Consider the following 26142-nt stretch of genomic DNA (forward strand, 5'->3'; position numbering starts at 1 on the left):
CTTGGGTGAGAACCTCCTTCCCTCAGCCAGGGCATTGAAAATGGGTCGTGGATGGGTATTCCAGCATGACAATGACCCAAAACACACGGCCAAGGCAACAAAGGAGTGGCTCAAGAAGTAGCACATTAAGGTCCTGGAGTGGCCTAGCCAGTCTTCAGACCTTAATCCCATAGGAAATCTGTGGAGGGAGCTGAAGGTTCGAGTTGCCAAACGTCAGCCTCGAAACCTTAATGACTTGGAGAAGATCTGCAAAGAGGAGTGGGACAAAATCCCTCCTGAGATGTGTGCAAACCTGGTGGCCAACTACAAGAAACGTCTGACCTCTGTGATTGCCAACAAGGGTTTTGCCACCAAGTACTAAGTCATGTTTTGCAGAGGGGTCAAATACTTATTTCCCTCATTAAAATGCAAATCAATTTATAACATTTTTGACATGCGTTTTTCTGGATTTTTTTGTTGTTATTCTGTCTCTCACTGTTCAAATAAACCTACCATTAAAATTATAGACTGATCATTTCTTTGTCAGTGGGCAAACGTACAAAATCAGCAGGGGATCAAATACTTTTTTCCCTCACTGTATATGTATTGTCTATTTTTAGTTCAATCCTGGGATGAATTTAAACAATAGCTGTTGATGACTTCCTGCTATATAGGCCTAAATAGCATCATTGATGATATATGATTGAAAAAGTATGGTTACATTTAATTTGCTCTGTTAAACCTACCCTTTGGAATGACTTTGATAGCAACAGTGAATCTATTAAGTGGAGATTTCTCAACAATCCTTCTCACGATAGCACATCGGTAGTAAGTAGTCAGTGGCAAATATCTAAAGAGGGCTTGTTTAAAACCCTGGATGGGAGACCAAAATGATAGTTGTAGATAGATCAACTCTCCAGTAGGAGGTGCTGCCCAACCTATATTTTGTTTTTCTGATAGTGGATATTAGGTTGATGATCTGACGTTGTTTCAATGGTACAAATTCAACATATTTTATATAAGGTTTGTCTATGTTGAAAATTGATTACCATGATGACATAATCCTGTGGTAGAAATTTCACAAAACAACAGTTTGTTTGAATCAAATGTATTTTCCATGTAGATTCCACATCACAATAAGTTGACAAATTACGTTGAAACAACTTTGATTCAACCAGTTTGTGCCCAGTGGGATGGTGGTTTCATGGAGGGGAAATTGATTATTTTGAGTTTGAAGGAAACAAGATGGACGCCTGCCTCCTGGACTGCACCACCTCCTGTGCCTTTTGGTTACTTTGATTGTTAGTGTCATTTTAAATTGCATGGTTTGTAAAAGTTCCTGGGCCATGAGAAAGTCCACTGCTGAAAAGGTAAACTTGTAAACCCTGACCTATTATTTATTAAATGGTGAAACTAGTCCCTTGTTGTCTGCTTCTACTTCACTCTTCCTGCTCAACCCAGATCCAAAATAACCTGTCATATTTCCACCTCGTGACATTACCCTTTCAGTAAAGTTTGGGAAGCGTCTTAACAAAGGCAGTAAAATATTAGTATATTTTAAAAGAGCTTTGAAGGATTAAAGCATTTACATTTTTGTGAATTTATGTGTTTTTATTAAATGTATGATTTAGCAGTTCTAATTTGGAAACCATGTGCCATTTTATAAATACACCTATAGAAATCTTCATATTTACACATTTCCAGTGTAACAACAGCATTCTCCAACATCTTATTTTTGAAAGCTTACATCACAAACATGCCTCATGGTGTTAGAGTAACAAAAATAACCCATTCTAAAATTGTCTTGGTTTTAAAAAGTCAAATTTAGTAGATTATCTTATCAAATGCCTTAGAAAATAACTCTACTGGTGACCTGCAGATAATGTGCAACTGCAGATACCTTCTCATACAGTTACAGCCCTGACTGTTTAGTTCCTACATAATACATCATTGTAAACATCCCTGGAACTTTGACACAGAAAGTCCCTAACAATCACATACTATGCAAGGTAATCCCCCGACACCACCAGCACAATGTCTCTCGTAGAAATATAATCAACATTATATTTCTATGGTCTCTTTAGTCCCCTTCTATGTGCCGTATGTTCCTCTTTAAAGTGAAAGTACATAGACTAGGCACAAATGTCAAAAAGGCTTGCCAGCACAGTCGCTTCTGTATGTTCCTCCCAGCATTCCCTTAGGCCTCTTACCTCTGTACCCAGTATAATTCACATTCGGAAGCATCTTCTTATGAATCCTGTTTGTAGACGCTCCCTGGCTGTTAAACATTGCAGTCCATTTCTATCATCTGTATTCAATCACATCTTCACATAGTCTGATGCGGAGTCCAGTAGGGTCCTGTAGATGTTGGATCTGAGGAACCTGGGGTAGGAATCTTTCTCCATCAGGCTGTACACAATCCTCTGGGCCTCGTCAAAGCAAACTGTGGAGGGTGTCTTCACATTCTGCGCGATGAGATCTCTGGTCTTGTGGTCAATGTTGATCTGGAGCGATATAGAGGGAATTGATGAGACTTAGTGGATACAAGAAGTAGATGTGCCCGTACAAAGCAAATGTGGCCATACAAAGTAGATACATACATGATCAAAGATCTACATGTTTTTGTGAAGTAATATACTATGTTTGTGAGTACATACCTCTTTTGGAGCCTCAGCTTCAATGTATGTCTTGTAGATCTTCTTGGCCCTGGAGGACAGCCTGAAGGAGGACTTGATCTTCTTGTAGTCTTCACAGATCAGCCAGAATTCAATGTTCTCATCGCTGAACTCCGATTTCAGAAAGGCCTGAAATGTTGCCATGCCATCTAAAGGGGGCGTGAGAAGACACACTTACAGTGGGGAGAACAAGTATTTGATACACTGCCGATTTTGCAGGTTTTCCTACTTATAAAGCATGTAGAGGTCTGTAATTTTTATCATAGGTACACTTCAACTGTGAGAGACGGAATCTAAAAAATCCAGAAAATCACATTGTATGATTTTTAAGTAATTAATTTGCATTTTATTGCATGACATAAGTATTTGATACATCAGAAAAGCAGAACTTAATATTTGGTACAGAAACCTTTGTTTGCAATTACAGAGATCATATGTTTCCTGTAGGTCTTGACCAGGTTTGCACACACTGCAGCAGGGATTTTGGCCCACTCCTCCATACAGACTTTCTCCAGATCCTTCAGGTTTCGGGGCTGTCGCTGGGCAATACGGAGTTTCAGCTCCCTCCAAAGATGTTCTATTGGGTTCAGGTCTGGAGGCTGGCTAGGCCACTCCAGGACCTTGAGATGCTTCTTACGGAGCCACGACCCATCTTCAATGCTCTTACTGAGGGAAGAAGGTTGTTGGCCAAGATCTCGCGATACATGGCCCCATCCATCCTCCCCTCAATACGGTGCAGTCGTCCTGTCCCCTTTGCAGAAAAGCATCCCCAAAGAATGATGTTTCCACCTCCATGCTTCACAGTTGGGATGGTGTTCTTGGGGTTGTACTCATCCTTCTTCTTCCTCCAAACACGGCGAGTGGAGTTTAGACCAGAAAGCTCTATTTTTGTCTCATCGGACCACATGACCTTCTCCCATTCCTCCTCTGGATCATCCAGATGGTCATTGGCAAACTTCAGACGGGCCTGGACATGCGCTGGCTTGAGCAGGGGGACCTTGCGTGCGCTGCAGGATTTTAATCCATGACGGCGTAGTGTGTTACTAATGGTTTTCTTTGAGACTGTGGTCCCAGCTCTCTTCAGGTCATTGACCAGGTCCTTCCGTGTAGTTCTGGGCTGATCCCTCACCTTCCTCATGATCATTGATGCCCCACGAGGTGAGATCTTGCATGGAGCCCCAGACCGAGGGTGATTGACCGTCATCTTGAACTTCTTCCATTTTCTAATAATTGCGCCAACAGTTGTTGCCTTCTCACCAAGCTGCTTGCCTATTGTCCTGTAGCCCATCCCAGCCTTGTGCAGGTCTACAATTGTATCCCTGATGTCCTTACACAGCTCTCTGGTCTTGGCCATTGTGGAGAGGTTGGAGTCTGTTTGATTGAGTGTGTGGACAGGTGTCTTTTATACAGGTAACGAGTTCAAACAGGTGCAGTTAATACAGGTCATGAGCGGAGAACAGGAGGGCTTCTTAAAGAAAAACTAACAGGTCTGTGAGAGCCGGAATTCTTACTGGTTGGTAGGTGATCAAATACTTATGTCATGCAATAAAATGCAAATTAATTACTTAAAAATCATACAATGTGATTTTCTGGATTTTTGTTTTAGATTCCGTCTCTCACAGTTGAAGTGTACCTATGATAAAAATTACAGACCTCTACATGCTTTGTAAGTATCAAAACCTGCAAAATCGGCAGTGTATCAAATACTTGTTCTCCCCACTGTAGCTAGGCTTTAAAACCTGAAAACCTACGAAAATGGACATATGATGATCATATCTTCAATGGTTCAACGTCCTTTTGTATGTTTAAAAATTGTTTTGAAGAACATGAAATGCTTACATTTTGATGCGAGAAGTCTCTCCAAAGACTGGGACCACAGGATAATTTCCTCAGGACTAAGTCTGTAAAGGTGGAGGACAGTTACTTTCAGATCAATACACTGGATGTTAATGTGGTTCATGGATGGGTCCTGATAGGAAAGGCTCATGGACATGGAGAGTCTATCCTTAGGCTATATACCGTTCAGCGTTGGGGGCATGGGAAGGTCTGCGTTGTAGTCGGGACCTCAAGTCGCTTCCTCTGAAACACAAAGTAAATAGGTAAATACACAAGCATACACACAAAACGTGCACATGCACAGAAAACCTCAAAGTTATCTTGCTCCTATGTGCAAAGGCAACCAGCAACATAATTGAGTGTTTTTAAAGAACAATTGTTTTTAAGAATCTGCAATTGTGCAGAATGACCAATAAACCAAACCAATAAATCAATGTGGATTGTAAGCAATACTTTATCAGCGAATACTCACTTTGTCTGCTTTCTTCTGTTGTCCTCCATGTCAATGTTGAGTGGATGCAGTTCCCTTGATGGTGATGTGACTAAGATAAGCATGTTTGGGGGAACACGATCATTGGGTTCTGTGTATGTATTACTCAGTGTTGGAGTTCTCTGCTAGCTGTCAAATTGCGTCTGTTTTGACGGTCCCCCCAACACCCTCCTTTATACAAGCGATTGCTGCTGTGAGGATAGTGTGTGTAGCGTCACCCATTTCGTTGGCCTCTAACCGCAGAAATAGAGGAAGTAGAGGATGACGCTAGCTTGTTCACACCACTGCAATGCAGCTGCCTGTCTGTGCATTCAGAAACCTGCACAGGTCATTGCCTGCCGATATTAAGGCCTGGGGATGCAAATGTAACATGGAAAATTAAACAACATATAAGCAAATTCTTACCTTTACTCTGTGGGTTGGTTCAAGTAAAGAACAAGGTCCTTTGTTGAATTTTTAAACACATTTGTCAGGTGGAAGTGATACTTTCATTAGAAGGTCTTCTGCTTTCATGTGTCATGATAGTGGAACTGCTGCTGTTTTTTACCAATATAAACTCTTGTCTTTTCAAAAGTATAACCCTAATCATTTTATCTGGAGTTTTTGGCAGAGGAAGAGAACAATTGAAATAGGTCAAACCATGCAAGTAGAGGATTTTACCGGATTCATCAGTGAAAATCCCACTGTCCACCTTTTAGGCTCACTTCTCCTTTAGTACACTTCACCTTACTGTATGACATCAGTAGTGGCCTCTGACATTTATTTTCCTGTCACAGAGAACCAATCATATACAGTGTGTTAGATAGACAGATAGATTGTGGCCTGATCACAATAGATACAAAGAAACATTTGTCTTGACTAGATGACTAGACATCATGCTGTTAGTTTACTTCCATTTTCAAAATGGCAGATCTTTATCAGATGACAACTAAGCAGACAAAACCAGCAGTCACAGTGTTGCTTACAGTTAACGTCACTGTGATGAACAAGTCAGGATATATGTAAAATGGTCAGATGGGTATGAGAAATCATATTCTCATGCACAGGTTGACCTGCAGCATATAAAATAATACTTCCGATATAGTCCTCATGAATACATTGTTTCATGCTATACATTATGATATACATTATCTAAAATAAATAGATAATATTAACATTGTATATCCATATAAATCAATATTCAAATTGAATATTGACCAAAGCAATGCATTTTTCAACTGCGTGCGTGGGTGCGTGGGTGGGCATACGTGCGTGCTTGTGTGTCACTTGCGTAGTGCAGTTTTGAAACAAACCACCTCTACTTCCACTTCCTCTTTCCTAAGCAGCCAACTGAAATGTGTTCTATAATGACCTGATGACTTGCATGAAAATAAATACATAAAATATCCTATAAATGAAATATATGGGAGGCAGTGCATTCGACATGAGGTACAGTTGAAGTCGGAAGTTTACATACATTTAGGATGGAGTCATTAAAACTTGTTTTTCAACCACTCCACAAATTTCTTGTTAACAAACTATAGTTTTGGCAAGTCGGTTAGGACATCTACTTTGTGCATGAGTAATTTTTCCAACAATTGTTTACAGACAGATTATTTCACTTATAATTCACTGTATCACAATTCCAGTGGGTCAGAAATTTACATACACTAAGTTGACTGTGCCTTTAAACAGCTTGGAAAATTCCAGAAAATGATGTCATGGCTTTAGAAGCTTCTGATAGGCTAATTTACATAATTTGAGTCAATCGGAGGTGTACCTGTGGATGTATTTCAAGGCCTACCTTCAAACTCACTGCCTCTTTGCTTGACATCATGGGAAAATCAAAAGAAATCAACCAAGACCTCAGAAAAAAAATTGTAGACCTCCACAAGTCTGGTTCATCCTTGGGAGCAATTTCCAAATGCCTGAAGGTACCACGATCATCTGTACAAACAATAGTATGCAAGTATAAACACCATGGGACCACGCAGCCATCATACCGCTCAGGAAGGAGATGCGTTCTGTCTCCTAGAGATGAACGTACTTTGGTTGCAAAAAGTGCAACTCAATCCCAGAACAACAGCAATGGACCTTGTGAAGATGCTAGAGGAAACAGGTACAAAAGTATCTATATCCACAGAAAAACGAGTCCTATATCGACATAACCTGAAAGGCCGCTCAGCAAGGAAGATGCCACTGCTCCAAAACCGCCATAAAAAAGCCAGACTACGGTTTGCAACTGCACATGGGGACAAATATCGTACTTTTTGGAGAAATGTCCTCTGGTCTGATGAAACAAAAATAGAACTGTTTGGCCATAATGACCATCGTTATGTTTGGAGGAAAAAGGGGAGGCCTTGCAAGCCGAAGAACACCATCCCAACCGTGAAGCATGGGGGTGGCAGCATCATGCTGTGGGGGTGCTTTGCTGCAGGAGGGACTGGTGCACTTCACAAAAAGATGGCATCATGAGGAAGGAAAATTATGTGGATATATTGAAGCAACATCTCAAGACATCAGTCAGGAAGTTAAAGCTTGGTCGCAAATGGGTCTTCCAAATGGACAATGACCCAAATCATACTTCCAAAGTTGAGGCAAAATGGCTTAAGGACAACAAAGTCAAGGTATTGGAGTGGCCATCACAAAGCTCTGACCTCAATCCTATAGAACATTTGTGGGAAGAACTGAAAAAGCGTGTGTGAGCAAGGAGGCCTACAAACCTGACTCAGTTACACCAGCTCTGTCAGGAGGAATGGGCCAAAATTCACCCAACTTATTGTGGGAAGCTTGTGGAAGGCTACCCGAAACGTTTCACCCAAGTTAAACAATTTAAAGGCAATGCTACCAAATACTAATTGAGTGTATGTAAACCTCTGACCCACTGGGAATGTGATGAAAGAAATAAAAGCTGAAATAAATCATTCTCTCTACTATTATTCTGACATTTCATATTCTTAAAATAAAGTGGTGATCCTAAATGACCTAAGACAGGGAATTTTTACTAGGAATAAATGTCAGGAATTGTGAAAAACTGAGTTGAAATTTATTTGGTGAGGTGTATGTAAACTTCCGACTTCAACTCTATGTAGCCAGTGAATTTCACTGACAGGATTGGCATATTAACATATTGGACATATATATATTTTTTAAGTATATTTTGGAAAGAAATCATACTAATACATTGTGATAGTGTGGTACACCTAACATACCACCTAACTGCAGCCCATGCAGAGCCTGCGGGGTCGTTACACCACAAAAAGCACAAGAAAGAGGATTTCGATACCCACCATCTCAGATTGTTCTGAAATCGTTTATGTTGTTAGAAACAGATAAGATTAGCATTCTTGCAACATTACTTTGTTGAAATAGAATTTGATCTCAGAAATATTTTGCTAATTGATTGCATCCAAATTGGCCATTTTAATTCATAGGATTCATATAATATTCAATAAATATAGTACCTAAAATCAGATTTGAACCAAACGTTTTACTAACAATGAGTTAGACATTAGGAATGGACAAAAGCCACCCACAGACCCGCACCCCACACCAATCCCACCCCAACAAGTATACACCGAGTATACAAAACATTAAGAACACCTGCTCTCTGGCTGCTGCCTCATCTTCACACAGTTGATTGAAGTGCTGATCCTGCTGCTGACGCTGGCCTGAAGTGTTTCCAGGTATGAGGCCTCGGTCTTCCTCATGAAGTTCAGGTATTCGCTGGTTGTGCTCGCAGTGTTGTCCCTTCCCTGGGAAAATATATAGGCAAAAGTAATGAAATATACAGTACAGGAATTATAAGGTACGGACTCCATAGCAAACCTGAGGTCAACCAGTGTGAGTGCAGTTTTGTTATCCAACCATGTATTATCTCATTACATGTATTACATTTTATCCAGCAAAGGCCAGTGTGCAACAAATCAGATCTAACAAGCAGATACACCAAGATGCAAATAATAAGGGTCTTGGGTCTCCTTGAATAATGTTTAGGAACATAACCCTGCCATGACAAACGCCCTCTGTAGATGAGATTGCCTGTTGAAGACAGCTAAATTGTGTGATTAGGGCTAAACAAGTGAGCATGACAATCAATTGATATTGAACTGTTTACCAACTGAGAATGAAACCTGGGGGTTTGTGGGTGCAGGGTTCAGGGTTCAGGGGTTGTGGCTTTACCATTCGAGCATGCAGCTTCTTCTGAGTCTGTAGGTTCAGGAATGTCCTCTGAAAATACATTTTTGCAAATTTATTGAGAATGAAATACAGAAATATCTAATTTACATAAGTATTCACACCCCTGAATCAATACTTTGTAGAAGCACCTTTGGCAGTGATTACAGCTGTGAGTCTTTCTGGGTAAGTTACTAAGAGCTTTCCACACCTGGATTTTGCAACATTTGCCCAGTATTCTTTAAAAAATTATTCAAGCTCTGTCAAATTGGTTGTTAATCATTGCTAGACAACCATTTTCAGGCCTTGCCATAGATTGTCAAGTAGATTTAAGTAAAAACTGAAACTCGGCCACTCAGGAACATTCACTGTCTTCTTGGTAAGCAACTCCAGTGTAGATTTGGCCTTGTGCTTTAGGTTATTCTCCTGCTGAAAGGTGAATTAGTTTCCCAGTGTCTGGTGGAAAGCAGACTAAACCAGGTTTTCCTCTAGGATTTTGCCTGTGCTCCCCAGTCATTAACGATTACAAGCATACCCATAACATGATGCAGCTACCACTATGCTTGAAAATATGGAGAGTGGTACTCAGAAATATGTTTTATTGGATTTTCCCCAAACATAATACTTTGTATTCAGGACAGAAAGTTAATTGCTTTGCCAAATGTTTTGCAGTGTTACTTTAGTGCCTTTTTGCAAACAGGATGCATGTTTTGGAATATTTGTATTCTGTACAGGCTTCCTTATTTTCACTCTGTCATTTCGGTTAGTATTGTGGAGTAACTATAATGTTGTTGATCCATTCTCAGTTTTCTCCTATCACAGCCATTAAATAAATATTGGCCTCATGATGAAATCCCTGAGTGGTTTGCTTCCTGTCTGGCAACTGAGTTCGGAAGGACGCCTGTATCTTTGTGGTGACCGGGTGTTTTGATACACCATCCAAAGTGTAATTAAAAACTTCACCATGCTCAAAGGGATAGTCAATGTCTGCTTTTTTATTGTTACCCATCTACCAATAGGTCCCCTTCTTTGCGAGGCATTGGAAAAACTCCCTGGTCTTTGTGGTTGAATCTGTGTTTGAAATTAACTGCTCGACCAACAGATAATTGTATGTGTGGGGTACAGAGCTGAGATAGTCATTCAAAAATCATGTTAAACACTATTATTGCACACAGCCCATGCAAGTTATTAAGTGACTTGTTAAGCAAATTTTTACTCCTGAACTTATTTAGGCTTGCCATAACAAAGGGGTTGAATCTTTATTGACTCAAGACATTTCCGTTTTTTAAATTGTTGTATACATAATTCCACTTTGACATTATGGGGTATTATGTGTAGGCCAGTGACCAAAAATCTCAATTTAATACATTTTATATTCAGGCTGTAACACAACAAAATTTGGGAAAAGTAAAGGGGTGTGAATACTTTCTGAAAGCACTGTAAGTATGTTTGTTTGTATAATGTAAAGTCGGATGCTCTTGCTAATGTCAAACATGTAGCTAAGTCCTCGGCGTTGGCCTTCCATGGATGTTTATATGACAAGTTATTGACCTTGGTTTACATCTCGCACAGTGGTCACTCTGACATGCTACAGCTAGCTATGCTGAAGACATTGGTAGCTAGCTAGATAGTAATTTGGCTAAAACAATGTATTACCGTGCTGATCATTGCTGCCCGGCATCATGGCTTCAAATATCGCTGTCGGTGGTGTCAAAACCAGTGTCCCCCGACTAGACATACCTGGTCTGCATCCAGCACAGCGTCAATGGTGTTGAACCACAGGTGTGTTTTGCGTTGTGATCCACTTTTGTTGTCAATAGAAAGAAATAGACAAAAGTGCCAATAGAGAACTGATACTGTATACTGGGTTGGGATTGGTGTGGGGTGTGGGGGCGTCTGTGGGTGGCTTTTGACCATTTCTTTGGATTCCTCATGAGTCAAGTCCTACTCATTGTTAGAAAAAAGTTTGTTCCAAATCAGATGTAAGGTACTATATTTATTGAATGTTACAGTGCCTTCGGGAAAGTATTCTGACCCCTTGACCTTTTCCACATTTTGTTACGTTACAGCCTTATTCTAAAATTGATTAAATAAATAAAAATCCTCAGCAATCTACACACAATACCCCATATTGATAAAGCGAAAACAGGTTTTTAAATTTTTTTGCAAATGTATTACAAATACAAAACAGAAATACCTTATTTACATAAGTATTCAGACCCTTTGCTATGAGACTCGAAATTGAGCTCAGGTGCATCCTGTTTCCATTGATCATCCTTGAGATGTTTCCACAACTTGATTGGATTCCACCTGTGGTAAATTCAATTGATTGGGCATGATTTGGAAAGGCACTCACCTGTCTATATAAGGTCCCACAGTTGACAGTGCATGTCAGAGCAAAAACCAAGCCATGAGGTCGAAGGAATTGTCCATAGAGCTCCGAGACAGGATTGTGTTGAGGCACAGATCTGGGAAAGGGTACCAAAAACATTCTGCAGCATTGAAGGTCCCCAAGAACACAGTGGCCTCCATCATTCTTAAATGGAAGAAGTTTGGAACCACCAAGACTCTTCCTAGAGCTGGTCACCCGGCCAAACTGAGCAATCAGGGGAGAACGGTCTTGGTCAGGGAGGTGACCAAGAACGTGATGGTCACTCTGACAGAGCTCTAGAGTTCCTCTGTGGAGATGGGAGAAACTTCCAGAAGGACAACCATCCCTGCAGCACTCCACCAATCAGGCCTTTATGGTAGAGTGACCAGACGGAAGCCACTCCTCAGTAAAAGGCACATGACAGCCCACTTGGAGTATGCCAAAAGGCACCTAAAGACTCTCAGACAATGAGAAACAAGATTCTCTGGTCTGATGAAACCAAGATTGAACACTTTGGCCTGAATGCCAAGCGTCACGTCTGGAGAAAATCTGGCACCATCCCTACAGTGAAGCATGGTGGTGGCAGCATCATGCTGTGGGGATGTTTTTCAGCGCCAGGGACTGGGCGACTAGTCAGGATCGAGGCAAAGATGAACGGAGAAAAGTACAGAGAGATCCTTGATGAAAACCTGCTCCAAAGCGCTCAAGACCTCAGGCTGGGGCGAAGATTCACCTTCCAACAGGACAACAACCCTAAGCACACAGCCAAGACAACACAGGAGGGGCTTCGGGACAAGTCTCTGAATGTCCTTGAGTGGCCCATTCACAGCCCGGACAGAGAAGAATGGGAGAAACTCTCCAAATACAGTTGTGCCAAGCTTGTAGTGTCATACCCAAGAAGACTCGAGGCTGTAATCGCTGCCAAAGGTGCTTCAACAAAGTACTGAGTAAAGGGTCTGAATACTTATGTAAATGTGATATTTATAAATTAGCAAAGATTTCTAAAAACCAGTTATTGCTTTGTCATTATGGGGTATTGTGTGTAGATTGATGCGGGGGAAAAAACGATTTAATCAATTTTAGAATAAAGCTGTAACCTAACAAAATGTGGAAAAAGTCAAGGGGTCTTAATACTTTCCGAAGGCACTGTATATGAATCCTATAAATGTAAATGGCCAATTTGGGTGCAATCAATTAGCTTAATTTCTCAGAGATCAAATTATATTTCAACAAAATCATGTTGCAGAAATGCTAATCTTATCTGTTTCTAACTACAGAAACAATTTCAGAACAATCTGAGACGGTGGGTGTCATGAAATGACATGGAACGACCCTGCATTAAGATTTGATTATTCTGAATTGTGTCCATGATTACAACCAATTTTACATAACTAGAAAATATACATTTCCAGAATAATATTTGTGTGCTTGCTCAAGCTGTCCAAAATTATTTTTATGGTCGTAGGAGGAGTTGAAATTGTTAGAGGCCAGTGTAGAATTCAAGCCGAACAGAAGATATAGCAGTTGTAAGAAGACATTGGAGACTTTCGATGATACCAGATGTACTATTTTTGGGACAACATGCCCTCTCTGTCTACCTAGGCTTACTTTGCATTCCTTCACCATGGTTACGTAAGATATGCAAAGGTACATCAATCAGGCCAAGGCTCAGTAATGCACCTTTGGCCCTACGCACAATGAACTAACATTGTCAGTGCATCTAAACATTCCATTAGATGAGTGTTGATCGTATGAAATGGGTATTCTCAGTGTATACAATATTGTTCATTACTGCATTTCTCTTTGCACTTCAAAGATGTTGACAAGCTCTCACAGTCTCACTGCAGAATTAGAGGTTCATCCACGTTCTCCAAAAGTGTTTTTGTTGCTCCTGCTGCTCTGTACGGTTTTATTTCTTCAAACATACATTTTCGAGGTTAAGGGTTAAGTTTAGGCACTAATTCCGAACAGTTAAGGTAAGGATTAAGGTTTGAGATAGGGTTAAAACCAAAAAGAAAAGTAAATGACTGGGATTGAACAATCAACCTTCTGATCAAGAGTCATGGAATTACACCCAACAACAAAACCCAAGCCTACTTGATGGTAATAGTGCTCACTGTTGCCCCTAGTGTCCTGTTTTGAAGGCATTTCGCAACGTCCTCAGGAGATGGATAGATCTCCAATTTCGATGTCAAATTTGAATCCCCTGGCTGGAGCACAATCTAACATACATGGAAGTTCGACAAAAAATGTCCACACAAATTGTCTGCCACAGTGTGGTGGTATAGGCTAAGTCATGACAGTCACCATGAAACCTGTGCAGCTTCTGTTTTATCTATACATACCATTTACTGTAGGAGGAAGCTGCTCCTGAAGTTTGACATTTTAATCATTTAGCAGACGCTTATCCAGAGCGACTTACAGGAGAATGTAAGCGCTTTGCTCAACGGGCACATCGACAGATTTTTCACCTAGTCAGCTCAGGGATTCGAATCAGTGACTTTTCAGTTACTGGCCTAACGCTCTTAACCGCTAGTCTGGCCCAACCACTAGGCTTCCTGCCACCCAAGTTCTGGTGTAGGGCCAGTTTCATTTGTTTACAAAATAGTCTCCGCTCTACGAGAACATAAGTCAATCTGTGAGCTTTGCTCCCATCTGGAGTTGGAAAGTTGTATACACTTCACCGACCACTCTGTTCCGACACCCTTCTGCAGCATTGAAGGGTGTTGTGGTCCTCTGTAGCTCAGCTGGTAGAGCACGGCGCTTGTAACGCCAAGGTAGTGGGTTCGATCCCCGGGACCACCCATACACAAAAAAAAATGTATGCACGCATGACTGTAAGTCGCTTTGGATAAAAGCGTCTGCTAAATGGCATATTCTTTCTTATTCTTCTTCTAACCCTTCTCCTTAAAGTGTTCATAATTGTTTTTTGAAGTATTGGATTGATGCCCGCTTGGGCTAGAGGGAGTTTCCATCATATTTCTGATTCCATTCATATTTATCCATGGATGGGGAGTGAACGTGTACACTCTTCGGGGAGAAGGGAAGTTAATCGGATCACAATCACGGTCAATCAAAACAATCAGGGGATGTTTTGCATCAAATTCAAAATGACAGCACGGCCACACCCTGACTGCACTACGCACAATTTATATGAGAGCCAAATTGCTGTTGATTAAAGGTTTTCTTCAAAAGAGATCTCTGATTTTAAGTACATACATATACACAGACCAAAGAAACAAATGACAATAGAGTTTTCAGATAATTCTCATTCATCACCTGACTGCCAAAGTTTTCCACCACATGTTATCCACCATTCACAAAAATGTCTGGGAACTTAAAAGGTTACAATGCACTGTAAATGTTTGTATGACAAAGATGCATACAACCTTGAATTGCAGTAGCCAGTGCACCTGTAAACAGCAGGCACATAAAGCTTGCATTTTTCATCTGGCTTTCCAAAAAATTATCAACACAGAACAGGGATAGGAGCTTGGCAACTCATTTGTATAGTTTTTTATTTCAAATTTGATGCTTGATTCATTCAGATCATTTTCATTTCAATTTGAGACAGTATCTGATTACATACAGAAGTGATAATACTATTGATACAAATTAAGAACTTATTCGTCATCAGATCTATGGTCAAAGGGGCAACATTTAGGCATTTTAGTCTCTACAAATAACTTAGTTAAATACAACAACATTGCACACATTATACTATATACATTAATTGAGAATGGAATCAATCCATGAAATGTAGTCACCAGTTTAAGAAAAGCTATCTCTGATATCGTTTTGACATGGATTGCAATAACATGTTAAGCATAAGTAGATGAAAGAGGTGAAAGAATGTACTTTACATCATCTTTTAGAGCAGTGTTTCTCAACCTATGGGTTGTTCTTGACCAGTTCCTTGTTAGATGGTTAGCTGACAGCCATTTAGTCAGTTTTCAGGTGCTAGTTTTAAGGAATGAAAACATTCAAACCAGGAGATTCTGGATGTTGCTAAACTAAACCCTAGGTAACAACACCTTAGGTAAGTCGAAAGTAAGGTTAAAAACAAAAAAAAACAAGTGAACCATCCCTTTATTCAAAGTGGTCCTCCATGGATGGAGGGACTATAGCTTGCCAGTGTCTGGTAAATAAAAGGTTGAGAAACACTTAGAGCGTTTGTCATTTGAGAGAGTCACCTTGCATCTGCTCTCCTCAGCAAATCCTGGTAGATGTCTGACTTGAGGAATCGTGGGTAACAATCCCTGGCCATCAGACTGTAGATCAGCTTCTGTGCCGCGTCAAAGGAAGTCAGGCTTGGCTGGGAGATGTTCTTGGTGATATTTTCTCTGGTTCCACAATCAATGTTGATCTTCAACCAAGATATATGCCCAGTAAATACATGTGTTTGGTTTTTTCCAGATACATTTCTACATCTTATGTCTACTGAATGTAAAAAGGCAGATACAAGTATAAACAGGTCTAGATCCAACCAGGTCCTTATTAATTAATTTGTTAATTCTGAGTTGTTATAAATACAGCAGATTGTGATCAGCGGTTGTATGTGTTGAGTGTATCAGAGTAGGGGTGCTGATCTAGGATCAGGTATCTGTTGTCCATATAATCGTATTCATTATGATCTTAAAGACTAAGCTGATCAGCCTAGATCAGCACTCCTACTCTGAGAAGCTTGATACATACGGCCCCAGGTAGCTACTTACCTGTCTGGGTGCTTCACATTCCACAAACTCGGAGTAGATCCTGTTTGCAGAGGAGATCATCTCTGGAAGAGACTTGATCTTCTTGTAGTCCTCACAGGCCAACCAAAACAGCATATTCTCCTCGCTATACTCTGACTTCAGGAATTGTCTGAAAGCTGCCTGCCCAGCTGGACATAAAAAAAATAGGAAAAGAAGGGAACATTTGGGAATTGTTGGAAATGAGATTTCTCAATGTTTGTTATTGTATGAAAGCATATGAGCATGAGTTCTGTCACAAGACAAAGGCAGTAATACTAACTTGATACATTTTAGTTACTTGTAACAGACAATCGTAATTTGCCTGTGATTTTCTAAATCAGATATCCTGAGGATGCCATAATCAGTTTAGCACTCTTGGTGATGCCTTCCAGACAGGCAGTATATTAAAAGGATATAACGTTGTCCTTACATTTACAACACAGGAGTTTGTCCACAGACTCTCCCCAAGTCTCAGCCTCTTCAAGTGGGTCCTTGAGAAAGCAACAAAATCTACCCTTGAAAAGAGCGTTGAGATCCATCACTAGTGCAGTAATCAGTGATTTTCAAAACACAATATCAAATCTGCCTCACACCTGGAAAGAAAATAGATGAATATGGTTCATCAATGGTTTTGCATTAAAAAATATATATTTTATAGTCCAGTGAAAAGATCTTAAACATTTTCCAATAACCTGTTATCCAATACATTATATTAACTTAAATGCATTCTTGTAATAAGTTGTAACTTGTATTGAAACATAGCGGCATTCATCTACAGAATCAGAGATAAAGGAACTCACTTTATTGCCATGGCTGCGTTGTCTGTCTGGGAGAGAGAAAACTGTTCCTACCAATGTGAGGCTAAGATTTTGATTGTTTCGAGGTGAGGGAGTTGAGTTGCAGGTAATGATCTAAACAAAGCTTCCTCCATGAATTGAACACATGAAAATCAGTATGCAAAGTGTTTGGAGATAGGGTATCCTTCCTTCCAACGTCTCTCTGACCTCTGAGAGAGTAGACACCTGGGTTTCAAGGAGTGGTCCTCATGCCTTCTTTGATATCCTGTCCACCTCAGTTTCAATCATAGATATGAAGATGAAATACAGAGTATATAATCCTAATATAACCCTAAAGTCAAAAGAGCGTACACATAAATGACGTCACCATCGATGAATGGCACTTTTGAAGAATTCGAAATAACTAGTACTACTTGGTAACAAATGGTGCCCAGTAGAGCTTGTTTCAAGTGATTATTAGAATGTTATCATAGAGATATAGCTTTTTACATGTTATTACTCTGTAATTGCCATTTCACCTGATCATTTCTCAGTGGATTAATACTCTACAGTAAAACAAAGTGCAACCAAATTCTATTTCAGATAGTCATTCATAGTCAGCAACAGAAACATAAGATAAACATGCCTGGCCATATGCTATAGTATCACAACAAAATAGTCACCTAAAATACATAATACACATATCGAAGTATGTATTTTTATACTTTTGAAGTACAGGTATGTGTATTTATGCTTTTGAACAGCCTAAACAGCTACACATGGAATACATCATAAGCTATTCAATTATAACAAAATAGTCAACCACAGCATCAATACTCATTGAAGTATTTGTTAAGGCTTTTGAAATACTGGTATCTGTATTTATGCCTTAGAACAGCCTAAGAAGCTACATATGGAAAATGAAATGAGGTAAAATGAGTGAGGTAAAATGCAAAATAGAAAATGAATTATAAACAGATGATGAAGTGCTGATGAAGCCACTCGATGGGAGGCTGACCATGAACAAATAGAGCATGAAGGGAATTCCGCATCCTGGTATTACGCTGATTTGCATATCGGTTGTGGAATATCTTCCACATTAATTACAATGACACATCAACAATAATATTCTATGCTATGCACTGTGCATGATATCTTCGGTCATTCTCTCTTATGTCTGTCAAATCTAACCCTGCACTAAAGCACATCATATGTTTAGGCTTTGTAGACTCTATTTTGACTTGTGTGAAAGTTTGAGTGGTGTATCTGAGTGTTAAGAATACTGGCCTTTGTGAATAACGTAGTTAAAGTACAAAATAGTCCATGTTTGCTTGAAAAGTGCTACTTATATATAATATTGTGCTGGTTATATTTCCCTTCTCTGATCCTTTTACGGTATTGAATATCTACGGCCTAGATGGAGGGTCAAAGGTTATCCACAGATGCTGTCAGTGCAAGGTATGCTCTTTCTGCATATAGGAAACCCATCCTCATGTGTCAGCTAAGTGATGCATTGTGGGATAGGGGTAATGGAATATTCCCAATGTATACAGTAACTGCAAATGTGTAGTCATTAACGTACTAATGATGGCGGGTCATGGTGTACGAGGACAGTCCTGCCTGGGGTGCACACATATCCTGATCCCCATTATCCTCCAGCCCAGGACATTATGTGCTTCCCAAACAAAACCAGGAATGTAAATCTCACCAGGTGATGGAAAACACCACGGCGATCCCGATTTGCATCCGTGTGGACACACCAAGACTGGGAAATTTGATTTTCAAAAGAGGTGCCTGTCTCGCATGTGCACAGTGCTGAGAAGTGTTTCCATTGGTGCAGTGCAGACTCTGAAACACTGTCTATTGCTGGTGGGGTTGCTATACATCCCAAAACTACATAGTTGGTGGATTCTGATTGAAGTGAACCCAGAGGAGTTTACTATCAAAGCATTCCTACCCACACACAAAACATAAATAAAACAGTTTTTCCCCCGTTTGTTGTTTCCCTTGTTCCCCTAGCTGCCATGAAGACATTGCATTGTGGAATGTTTAATATAATGTGCAGATTTTATACAAACACTCATTTATTCCTCTTCCAACACCCTGTCATCTAGCTGTCATGGCTAGGGCCAGGAGTTTTCCCTAGTAACCAGACCACATGGTCACGAGCCATGAATTATAACAAGGGCCAATAGTTCCTGGTCAATAGACTTGACCAGGAAGTACTCTTGGCCCACACTGGCTCTTGTGAGCCACAGTGAGGCGCTGTGTGTCCTCGACCAGCACCTTCAGCAGCCTGCAAATAAAGACACCGCCAAGATAGATTCAGTGGAATCACTGGCAGCTTAGAATGATTACATATTTTTCTTTGTAAGGAATACAATGATGTGAATCTTTCTAATCATAGAGTGGTTACTCACTTGCTCAGTGAGGTTTATACATTTTTTAGTGATTCGGTAGGGGTTCCTTCCAAATACTTCCCCTTCTGATTGTGTAATGCACTAACATCATAGTCGCTATTTGTGATGTTTTTGTTTGTCTCTTTTGACATAATTGAACAGTTATAAACATTAGAAAAAGCTTTCAAAGTACGTTGTTTATTCCAATAATTACTCTCCAGACAATATATACAATTTACAACTAAAAGCCAACATAACAGATTATTATCATAAATTATTGAATTAATACAAGCAGTGGCAATGCATTTAACGGTAATCAAGATGAATATTGCATATTAGTATTCAAACACAGTATTATGTGCATGTTTGCTGTCTAGATGGGGAACACTTTAACAGGTAGCTGTAAAGTCAAATCTCTTCAGAAAGTCTCATTAAAAAGACACAACGTTCCACAGTCACACAGCTAGTCAGAAACAGGCATTGCACTGCAAGGGAAATTAGAAGGGTGTGTGTGTGGTGTGTGTGCGGGTGTTTGTGTGTGTGTGTGTTTGTGTGTGTTGTGCTACTCTCTGCTTAAGATGCTACAACCAGGCAGAGGAGTCGCCCGTGGCCTCCCCTCGCGGCTCATTGAAAACACAGGACCGTGACCTCCGGCGGTACATGGTGGTCCCGGGGCCTTTTCTCTTGGTGAGGCGCAGGTAGATGTCGGAAGTGAGGAACCTCGGGTAGCAGTCTTTTTTCATCAGGCTGTAGACTTTGCTCTGTGCCGCATCGAAGCAGGTATTCGTCGGCGTGGCGATGTTCTTCCGGATGGCCACCTTTGTGGCGTAGTCGATGTTGACCTAAAAGTAAAGTGACACTATCATGAGTATGTTAAATGGATGTGGCTCAATCTCAAATTGAACCTTAGATATGGTAATATGGTAATAGCTCCACCTTGCCCTTTGATTTATTTCAAAAGGAAAGCAATGCGCATTCCAACTGTTGCTTGTACAAAGCACATCTCCCCATTGATTTTCCGATCACTGAAACGCCTGTTATGACTGCTCAAACAAATGCCAGCTCCCTTCAAAATGTCAACAATGGAACATGTGTTTTTTTATTTGCATCTACACTATATATACAAAAGTATGTGGACACCCCTTCAAAATAGTGGATTTCAGCCACATCGGTTGCTGACAGGTGTATAAAATCGAGCACACAGCCATGCAATCTCCATAGACAAACATTGGCAGTAGAATGGCCTTACTGAAGAGCTCAGTGACTTTCAACGTGGCACCGTCATAGGATGCCACCTTTACAACAAGTCAGTTTGTCAAATTCTTGCCCTGCTAGAGCTGCCCCGGTCAACTGTAAGTGCTGTTATTGTGAAGTGGAAACGTCTACGAGCAACAACGGCTCAGCGTGAAGCAGTAGGCCACACAAGCTCACAGAACGGGACCGCCAAGTGCTGAAGTGCAACACTCACTACCGAGTTACAAACTGCTACTGGAAGCAACGTCAGCACAATAACTGTTTGTCAGGAGCTTCATAAAATGGGTTTCCATGGCCGAGCAGCCGCACACAAGCCTAAGATCACCATGCGCAATGCCAAGCGTCGGCTGGAGTTGTGTAAAGCTCGCCGGTATTGGACTCTGGAGCAGGGAAAACGCGTTCTCTGGGGTGATGAATCACGCTTCACCATCTGGCAGTCCAACGGATGAATCTGGGTTTGGAATTCTACCTGCCGAATGCATAGTGCCAACTGTAAAGTTTGGTGGAGGAGGAATAATGGTCTGGGGCAAATGCAAACAGCAAATGCATCCAACAAGTTTGTAGAGTCACAAGCTTGATGTAATCATTGTGTGCTAGGAATATGGGACCAAATACTAAACTTTTGACTACTTTAATACACATATAAATGAATTTGTCCTATTGGAGCTCACTGTAGTCTCCACCTAATGTTGAATATGCAAGAGGATTTGACAAAAACAATCATGAATTTGAGTGAAATCCATGGTGAAAGCTACTGGAGATTGTGAGATTATGAGGGGGCGGTACCTTAGTAAAATGCTGGTTGGATAGAGAGTAATTTCTTGCAAATGTTATAATTATGCCCACGGGTATATGCAAATGAGATGTTATTTCAGCTGAACACCCAATCCTTTATATTGGCAAGTGCGACTTGTTTTAGATCAGTGGGTGAGAGGTCAATATACTGTAAACAGCTACAGTTCATGACTGGCCCAAGACACCTAGAGGCATTCTTCCTAGTTTATGGAGCCCTCCATGTAAGTACACTTCTGTGACACATTACATGTCCCTGTACTTGGTTTGGAAGTCCTGCTCACTTATTCTTCAACTGAGCTTAGAAGGCGCTAACGTCTTCATATCAAACTGAAAGTGTGTGGGTAATTATTCCACTGGCTCAGTTGCTGCTAGTTGCAGAGAAGGAAAACCACACGCTCACGTCTGTCTGCGTCCAATGGTGCCTGAGGTTATAACGCTCCTAAACCACACAGTTCTATAATGGTCATATCTGTCTCACTAGGCGTATAGAGCATATTCTCAACCACAGGGTGCTCATGCACTCAGAGCTTTGTTCATGCATCATACTCATTGTAACCTCTGCATAGTTCCTGTGCATAGTTTATAAAAGTCAAAGTATGTATAGTGGTGAATGTTGATGCATTGCATCAGTCTCCTTTTGAATTAGATAAAGACCATAGAAGAGCAACAAAGATGAGATTTGATCTTTCTGTGAATAGTTGAATGAGATGCCCGTTGACCAACCACCAGCTTTAGGGAAGTTCCATTGGTGTTGCCCACAGATTTCCTATTGCCATTGATAGGGCCCACATGGTCAGGAAAACCTGTAGACCCTATACGGCTCATAAAGCTCCAGCAAGGCCCATTTGGTTTCATTTCTCAAGCACCATATATACCTCCTTTGGGGCCTCGGCTTCAATGAAGACAGCATACATCTGCTTGGCTTTGGTGATGAGCCTGGAATCCGAGTTGATGGTCTTGTATTCCTCACAGGCCAACCAGAACTCAATGTTCTCCTCACTGAACTCTGTTCTGAGGAACTGAGAGAACGTCTCCACTCCATCTACCCGGGGGAGAAGAACATACTCTTTAATGATCCATTGGATTCATTGGATTCAATCATGAGGCTTATATGGATAAAAACAGCATGTACTGCTCCAGAATAATGGTGACAAAGGGATCTGCACTGTGCCCACTTGAGGCTGAAACTGTAGATGAGTTACTTTGTAACTTACACTTGATTGAATTTCAGACTATGTTAATTGAGATTTGGCTTATTTTTGTTTATTCATATTCAAAATAGAGATGGTCAAACTCTGTAGATTCTCAACCTGCTCTCTATGAAAAGTGGGAAAGATTCTCAATGACTCATAGAGCAAACCCTGCAAAATGATTTACAGCTGTAATGAAACACTCTTCAATAGACATCTCAGGAAGTTAGACAGGTTTGATAGTCTTACCTAACACCGAAAACATGTAGTGAAACTCCATTGTTCTCTCCTCTAACCTTTAATTTCCCTAAAGACAATGTGGCTTCCCATTAAAGTTGTGCTTTGAACAAAAATAGACTCGCAATTTGTGACTAAATGAGACATCGCTGGCTTCAATCTAACCTGAATGTCTGAGCAGCTCTTCAAAGGTGTCGCTCCATCTCAAAGCTGCCTCCGGTGAGATGCTGCGAAAAAAGAGTCAGAGATACCATTTAAGGCCCGCACAGACTGTACGGTTTTAGCCATCTTATGCCACGATTTTGCCGTCCAAGACAACATTTCCAAGTTGTGGGCAAATTCTTAGGTCGTAAACGATTGTCGGACGTCTCAGTGTGACAGGGTCTAGGTCTGCCCATTAAGCACGACTATGTGCGGTCGTAGGCTCCAACAAAGTTCTGGCAGCGTCAGAAATGTCGTGTAGTGTGGCATGCATTTGTTTATTCAAAATTAGACTGTAGAATTCACACATTGTATAATGAAAACTTGGTGCAAGTAATGGCCTGTGTGTAGTTGCTAATAACATAAACACACCTCGAATGTCAAAATGTCAATGAATGTATTGAGAAATGGCAATGATTATGTGGAGGCGCACATCACATTTGAGCTATGGGCCTTATATCCGGTGTTAGCCTTTTCCATGTTGTGATGTGCCTCTTCAATTTGAGAGTTGAGCTTTTCATTACGAGGAGCTTGTTGTTGTTCTTTCGATGCCATGCTTGATACGCCCAGTTGACGTAGCCTACGTCGGCTGAACTAGCCTCGCAAGCCAATTGCAGAATGTGACGACAGAACTGAAGCAAATCATACAATCTGGCCAGGTTGATATCAATATTCAAATTTGGTCACATCGCACAGTGTGACATGTAATAATCTTAAAAGACTGAAACCGACGTACAGTGTGGAATGCCCTTAAGATTGAAAATGCTCTTCAATACAAATTGGGTAACTGGGGCAATTAAACATGTTATGTTATTCTGCAGGGCAATCTCTTTCCATTGCTTTGCCACTATACTTGACTGAGGTCTTACTTGCTGGTTGCGGTGGTGGTCTTCTTTTCTGGACCGATGTTTTCATGGGAGCCTGACTTGGTCAGCAGAAGGCTCAGTCGGCTCCTCTTGTCTTTCAATCTGCAACCGAAGTTTATGGAACACTTTACATAATGATACATTCCGGTTTATTGTACAGCAGTTGAATCATAATGTACGAAATCACTAGCCTGGTCCCAGATCTGTTTGTGCTGTCTTGCCAACTCCTATGGTTATTGTCACGCTAAACATTGTTTCAGTCGGCAAGACAGCGCAAGCATATCTGGGAACCAGGCTACAAAAACAACAACAGAGGAGTAAACCGGCCATTGTTTACTCAAGCCGAGGACCTTCAACATGGACGTTCACATGACAACTGAAATAAATAGGCCCTCTTCTTTCTTTCCACCTGGGTCACATGACGTAAAGGTCAACAGAGCATGCAGTGTTTCACTGAAGGCAGCAGTGGCATCTCATTTGTGGCCAAGATGGTGTGGGGTGGACAGTGCCCTTGAGAATGCTAGCAAAACAAGATGGTGTCAGTGTGCTAAGCATCATTCTGAAACTAGGAACCAACCACACATATGCCCTGAAACACAGAACAAAGGCAAACCAAGGGGAAATGTACTTCTGCACTTCTACTCAACGAGCCACAGTATCTGCAGCACATTCAAGGGAATTTGCATGGACAGGAATTGACACAGACAGCAACTGAAACTGTGCTGCAAATCACTCAAAAGTTTTATTTCCCCTGTCTCCTCTCTACCTCCTGTCGAGGTTGTATCATTCAACTTTTGTATAGTTCATTGATGGATAGTTATGAAGAACAACTGTTTTACCATGTCACAATTCATCGCCATCGTGTAGTCATTTAATTTGCCTCACTGTTCTACATCAAAAGAATCAACATACCGAGACAGCCCCAAATGACTTCATACTCTCAAACAAACAACATCATGACACTTTAACACCTACTCTGTGTCTCCACTTGTCTTGTCAAATACTCAAAGATGCAAATAAATGAACCAAAGTACAGAACTCACAATTGTTAGTTCTAGGGTGTCACCTTAACGAATAAACATTTATTTTCTGATCTTCTGCTATTGAGATAATGGCAATGGCTCTCAGATACACATGTACACTCTCACTCTGTAGAAACAAGTCAAACATGGTGCCATGGCAGACCCCCTTACATGATGAAGTTAACAGCAACACTTAAAGAGTGGAAGAGTTGTGGAGGAGAAAGTCACAATATCAGAGAACATATTCATATTAGTGGTAAGGTTTTCTCTGTCTGTCTCCCATTATTGTTGTGCAATGCAAATTAAGGAAGTGGAATTATTACAAAATGTAATGAAAGAAGGACTTAGAAGCTTTATAGAATTGTTAAAATACACAAAAATCGAATTCTGCTTTCAAATAAAAAGGATATGAAGATTTTAAGTGCAAAAAACCTACCTGGAATTACTATCTTTCATTCTCGGTGCCTTCAAGTCCTCAGGACCGAGCATTTTGAAATATGCTTCCTCCTTTGGTGCCAAAAAGTTGAATTGAGGAAACAGAAAAACACATGCCTCCATGCTAGCTTCCTTATAATTTTAGCATTTGTGAAGGCAGACCACGAGCAGCTCTTAGCACTCGTTTAACCCCATTGTTTGTACCACATCTCTTTATAAAGCTTCACATAGCCAAAATATTTCCCCTGTACCTTTCACACTGCTTCCTGATCTAGGTGAACTCCTCAGTTTACCGCAGAATTAGTGACAGAGAAAATCCCCCCATGCTCAACATCCTGCTTTAAAACTATTAGCTATGAACTTCACAGAAAACAATAACTTCCTATTACCAGACAAATACTGCATTTACATTAGTAATACTGTACTAATATGGATTAGGCCTACAATATGACTCCATCAAGCTTCAATAAGCAATAGATTGATATGCAAAACTACTGTTGCAAATATTCAGTTCAAAGCAGTGTACTATGGTATATTGAAGTGCTTTGAACCCGTATTAAAAGTGTATTGAACTTAATTGAAGCGTGTTCAAACCCTCGCTTTGAACACGGCAGGTAGCCTAGCAGTTAGCACGTTGGGCCAGTAACCGAAGGTCACTGGTTTGAATACCCGTGCCGATAAGGTGAACAATCTGTTGATGTGCCCTTGAGCAAGACACTTAACCCTAA

The 26142-nt window shown here is 40.7% G+C and overlaps 3 protein-coding genes across 3 annotated transcripts; all 3 read right to left on the reverse strand.

The window, feature by feature from the left end:
* Window positions 1-1078: 1078 nt before the first annotated feature.
* LOC311099207 (regulator of G-protein signaling 21-like) lies at window positions 1079-5125 on the reverse strand. Its single transcript, XM_084139888.1, has 5 exons — window positions 4963-5125; window positions 4674-4733; window positions 4494-4555; window positions 2637-2803; window positions 1079-2483 (listed from the first exon to the last, which is right to left on the reverse strand). Exons 1-5 carry the CDS (start codon window positions 5043-5045, stop codon window positions 2298-2300), a joined length of 558 nt encoding a protein of 185 aa, XP_083996014.1. The 5' UTR covers window positions 5046-5125; the 3' UTR covers window positions 1079-2297.
* A 10570-nt stretch (window positions 5126-15695) lies between these two features.
* On the reverse strand, window positions 15696-16778 carry rgs1 (regulator of G protein signaling 1; the record flags this gene model as incomplete). The annotated part of the gene is made up of 3 exons (XM_084188002.1): window positions 15696-15872; window positions 16222-16388; window positions 16670-16778. The coding sequence occupies 3 exons, from the start codon at window positions 16776-16778 to the stop codon at window positions 15696-15698; spliced, it is 453 nt and encodes a 150-aa protein (XP_084044128.1).
* Window positions 16779-19599: 2821 nt separating this feature from the next.
* Window positions 19600-25663, reverse strand: rgs18 (regulator of G protein signaling 18). Its single transcript, XM_084188323.1, has 5 exons — window positions 25416-25663; window positions 23961-24059; window positions 23056-23117; window positions 22339-22505; window positions 19600-20256 (listed from the first exon to the last, which is right to left on the reverse strand). Exons 1-5 carry the CDS (start codon window positions 25535-25537, stop codon window positions 19996-19998), a joined length of 711 nt encoding a protein of 236 aa, XP_084044449.1. The 5' UTR covers window positions 25538-25663; the 3' UTR covers window positions 19600-19995.
* Window positions 25664-26142: the final 479 nt, after the last annotated feature.

Source organism: Coregonus lavaretus (genome assembly GCF_964263955.1).
Source record: "Coregonus lavaretus genome assembly, chromosome: 23".
NCBI lineage: Eukaryota > Metazoa > Chordata > Actinopteri > Salmoniformes > Salmonidae > Coregonus > Coregonus lavaretus.

Excerpts from the sequence above, each read along its gene's own strand:
- LOC311099207 (XM_084139888.1), bottom strand. The coding sequence starts at position 5,045 with ATGCTTATCTTAGTCACATCACCATCAAGGGAACTGCATCCACTCAAC. Across the intron at positions 4,734-4,962 it reads AACAGAAGAAAGCAGACAAA|AGGAAGCGACTTGAGGTCCC; the intron begins GTGAGTATTCGC and ends TTTGTGTTTCAG. Across the intron at positions 2,484-2,636 it reads AAGCTGAGGCTCCAAAAGAG|ATCAACATTGACCACAAGAC; the intron begins GTATGTACTCAC and ends ATATCGCTCCAG.
- rgs18 (XM_084188323.1), bottom strand. The coding sequence starts at position 25,537 with ATGGAGGCATGTGTTTTTCTGTTTCCTCAATTCAACTTTTTGGCACCA. Across the intron at positions 24,060-25,415 it reads ATGAAAGATAGTAATTCCAG|ATTGAAAGACAAGAGGAGCC; the intron begins GTAGGTTTTTTG and ends CTTCGGTTGCAG. Across the intron at positions 23,118-23,960 it reads ACCACCACCGCAACCAGCAA|CATCTCACCGGAGGCAGCTT; the intron begins GTAAGACCTCAG and ends CTTTTTTCGCAG.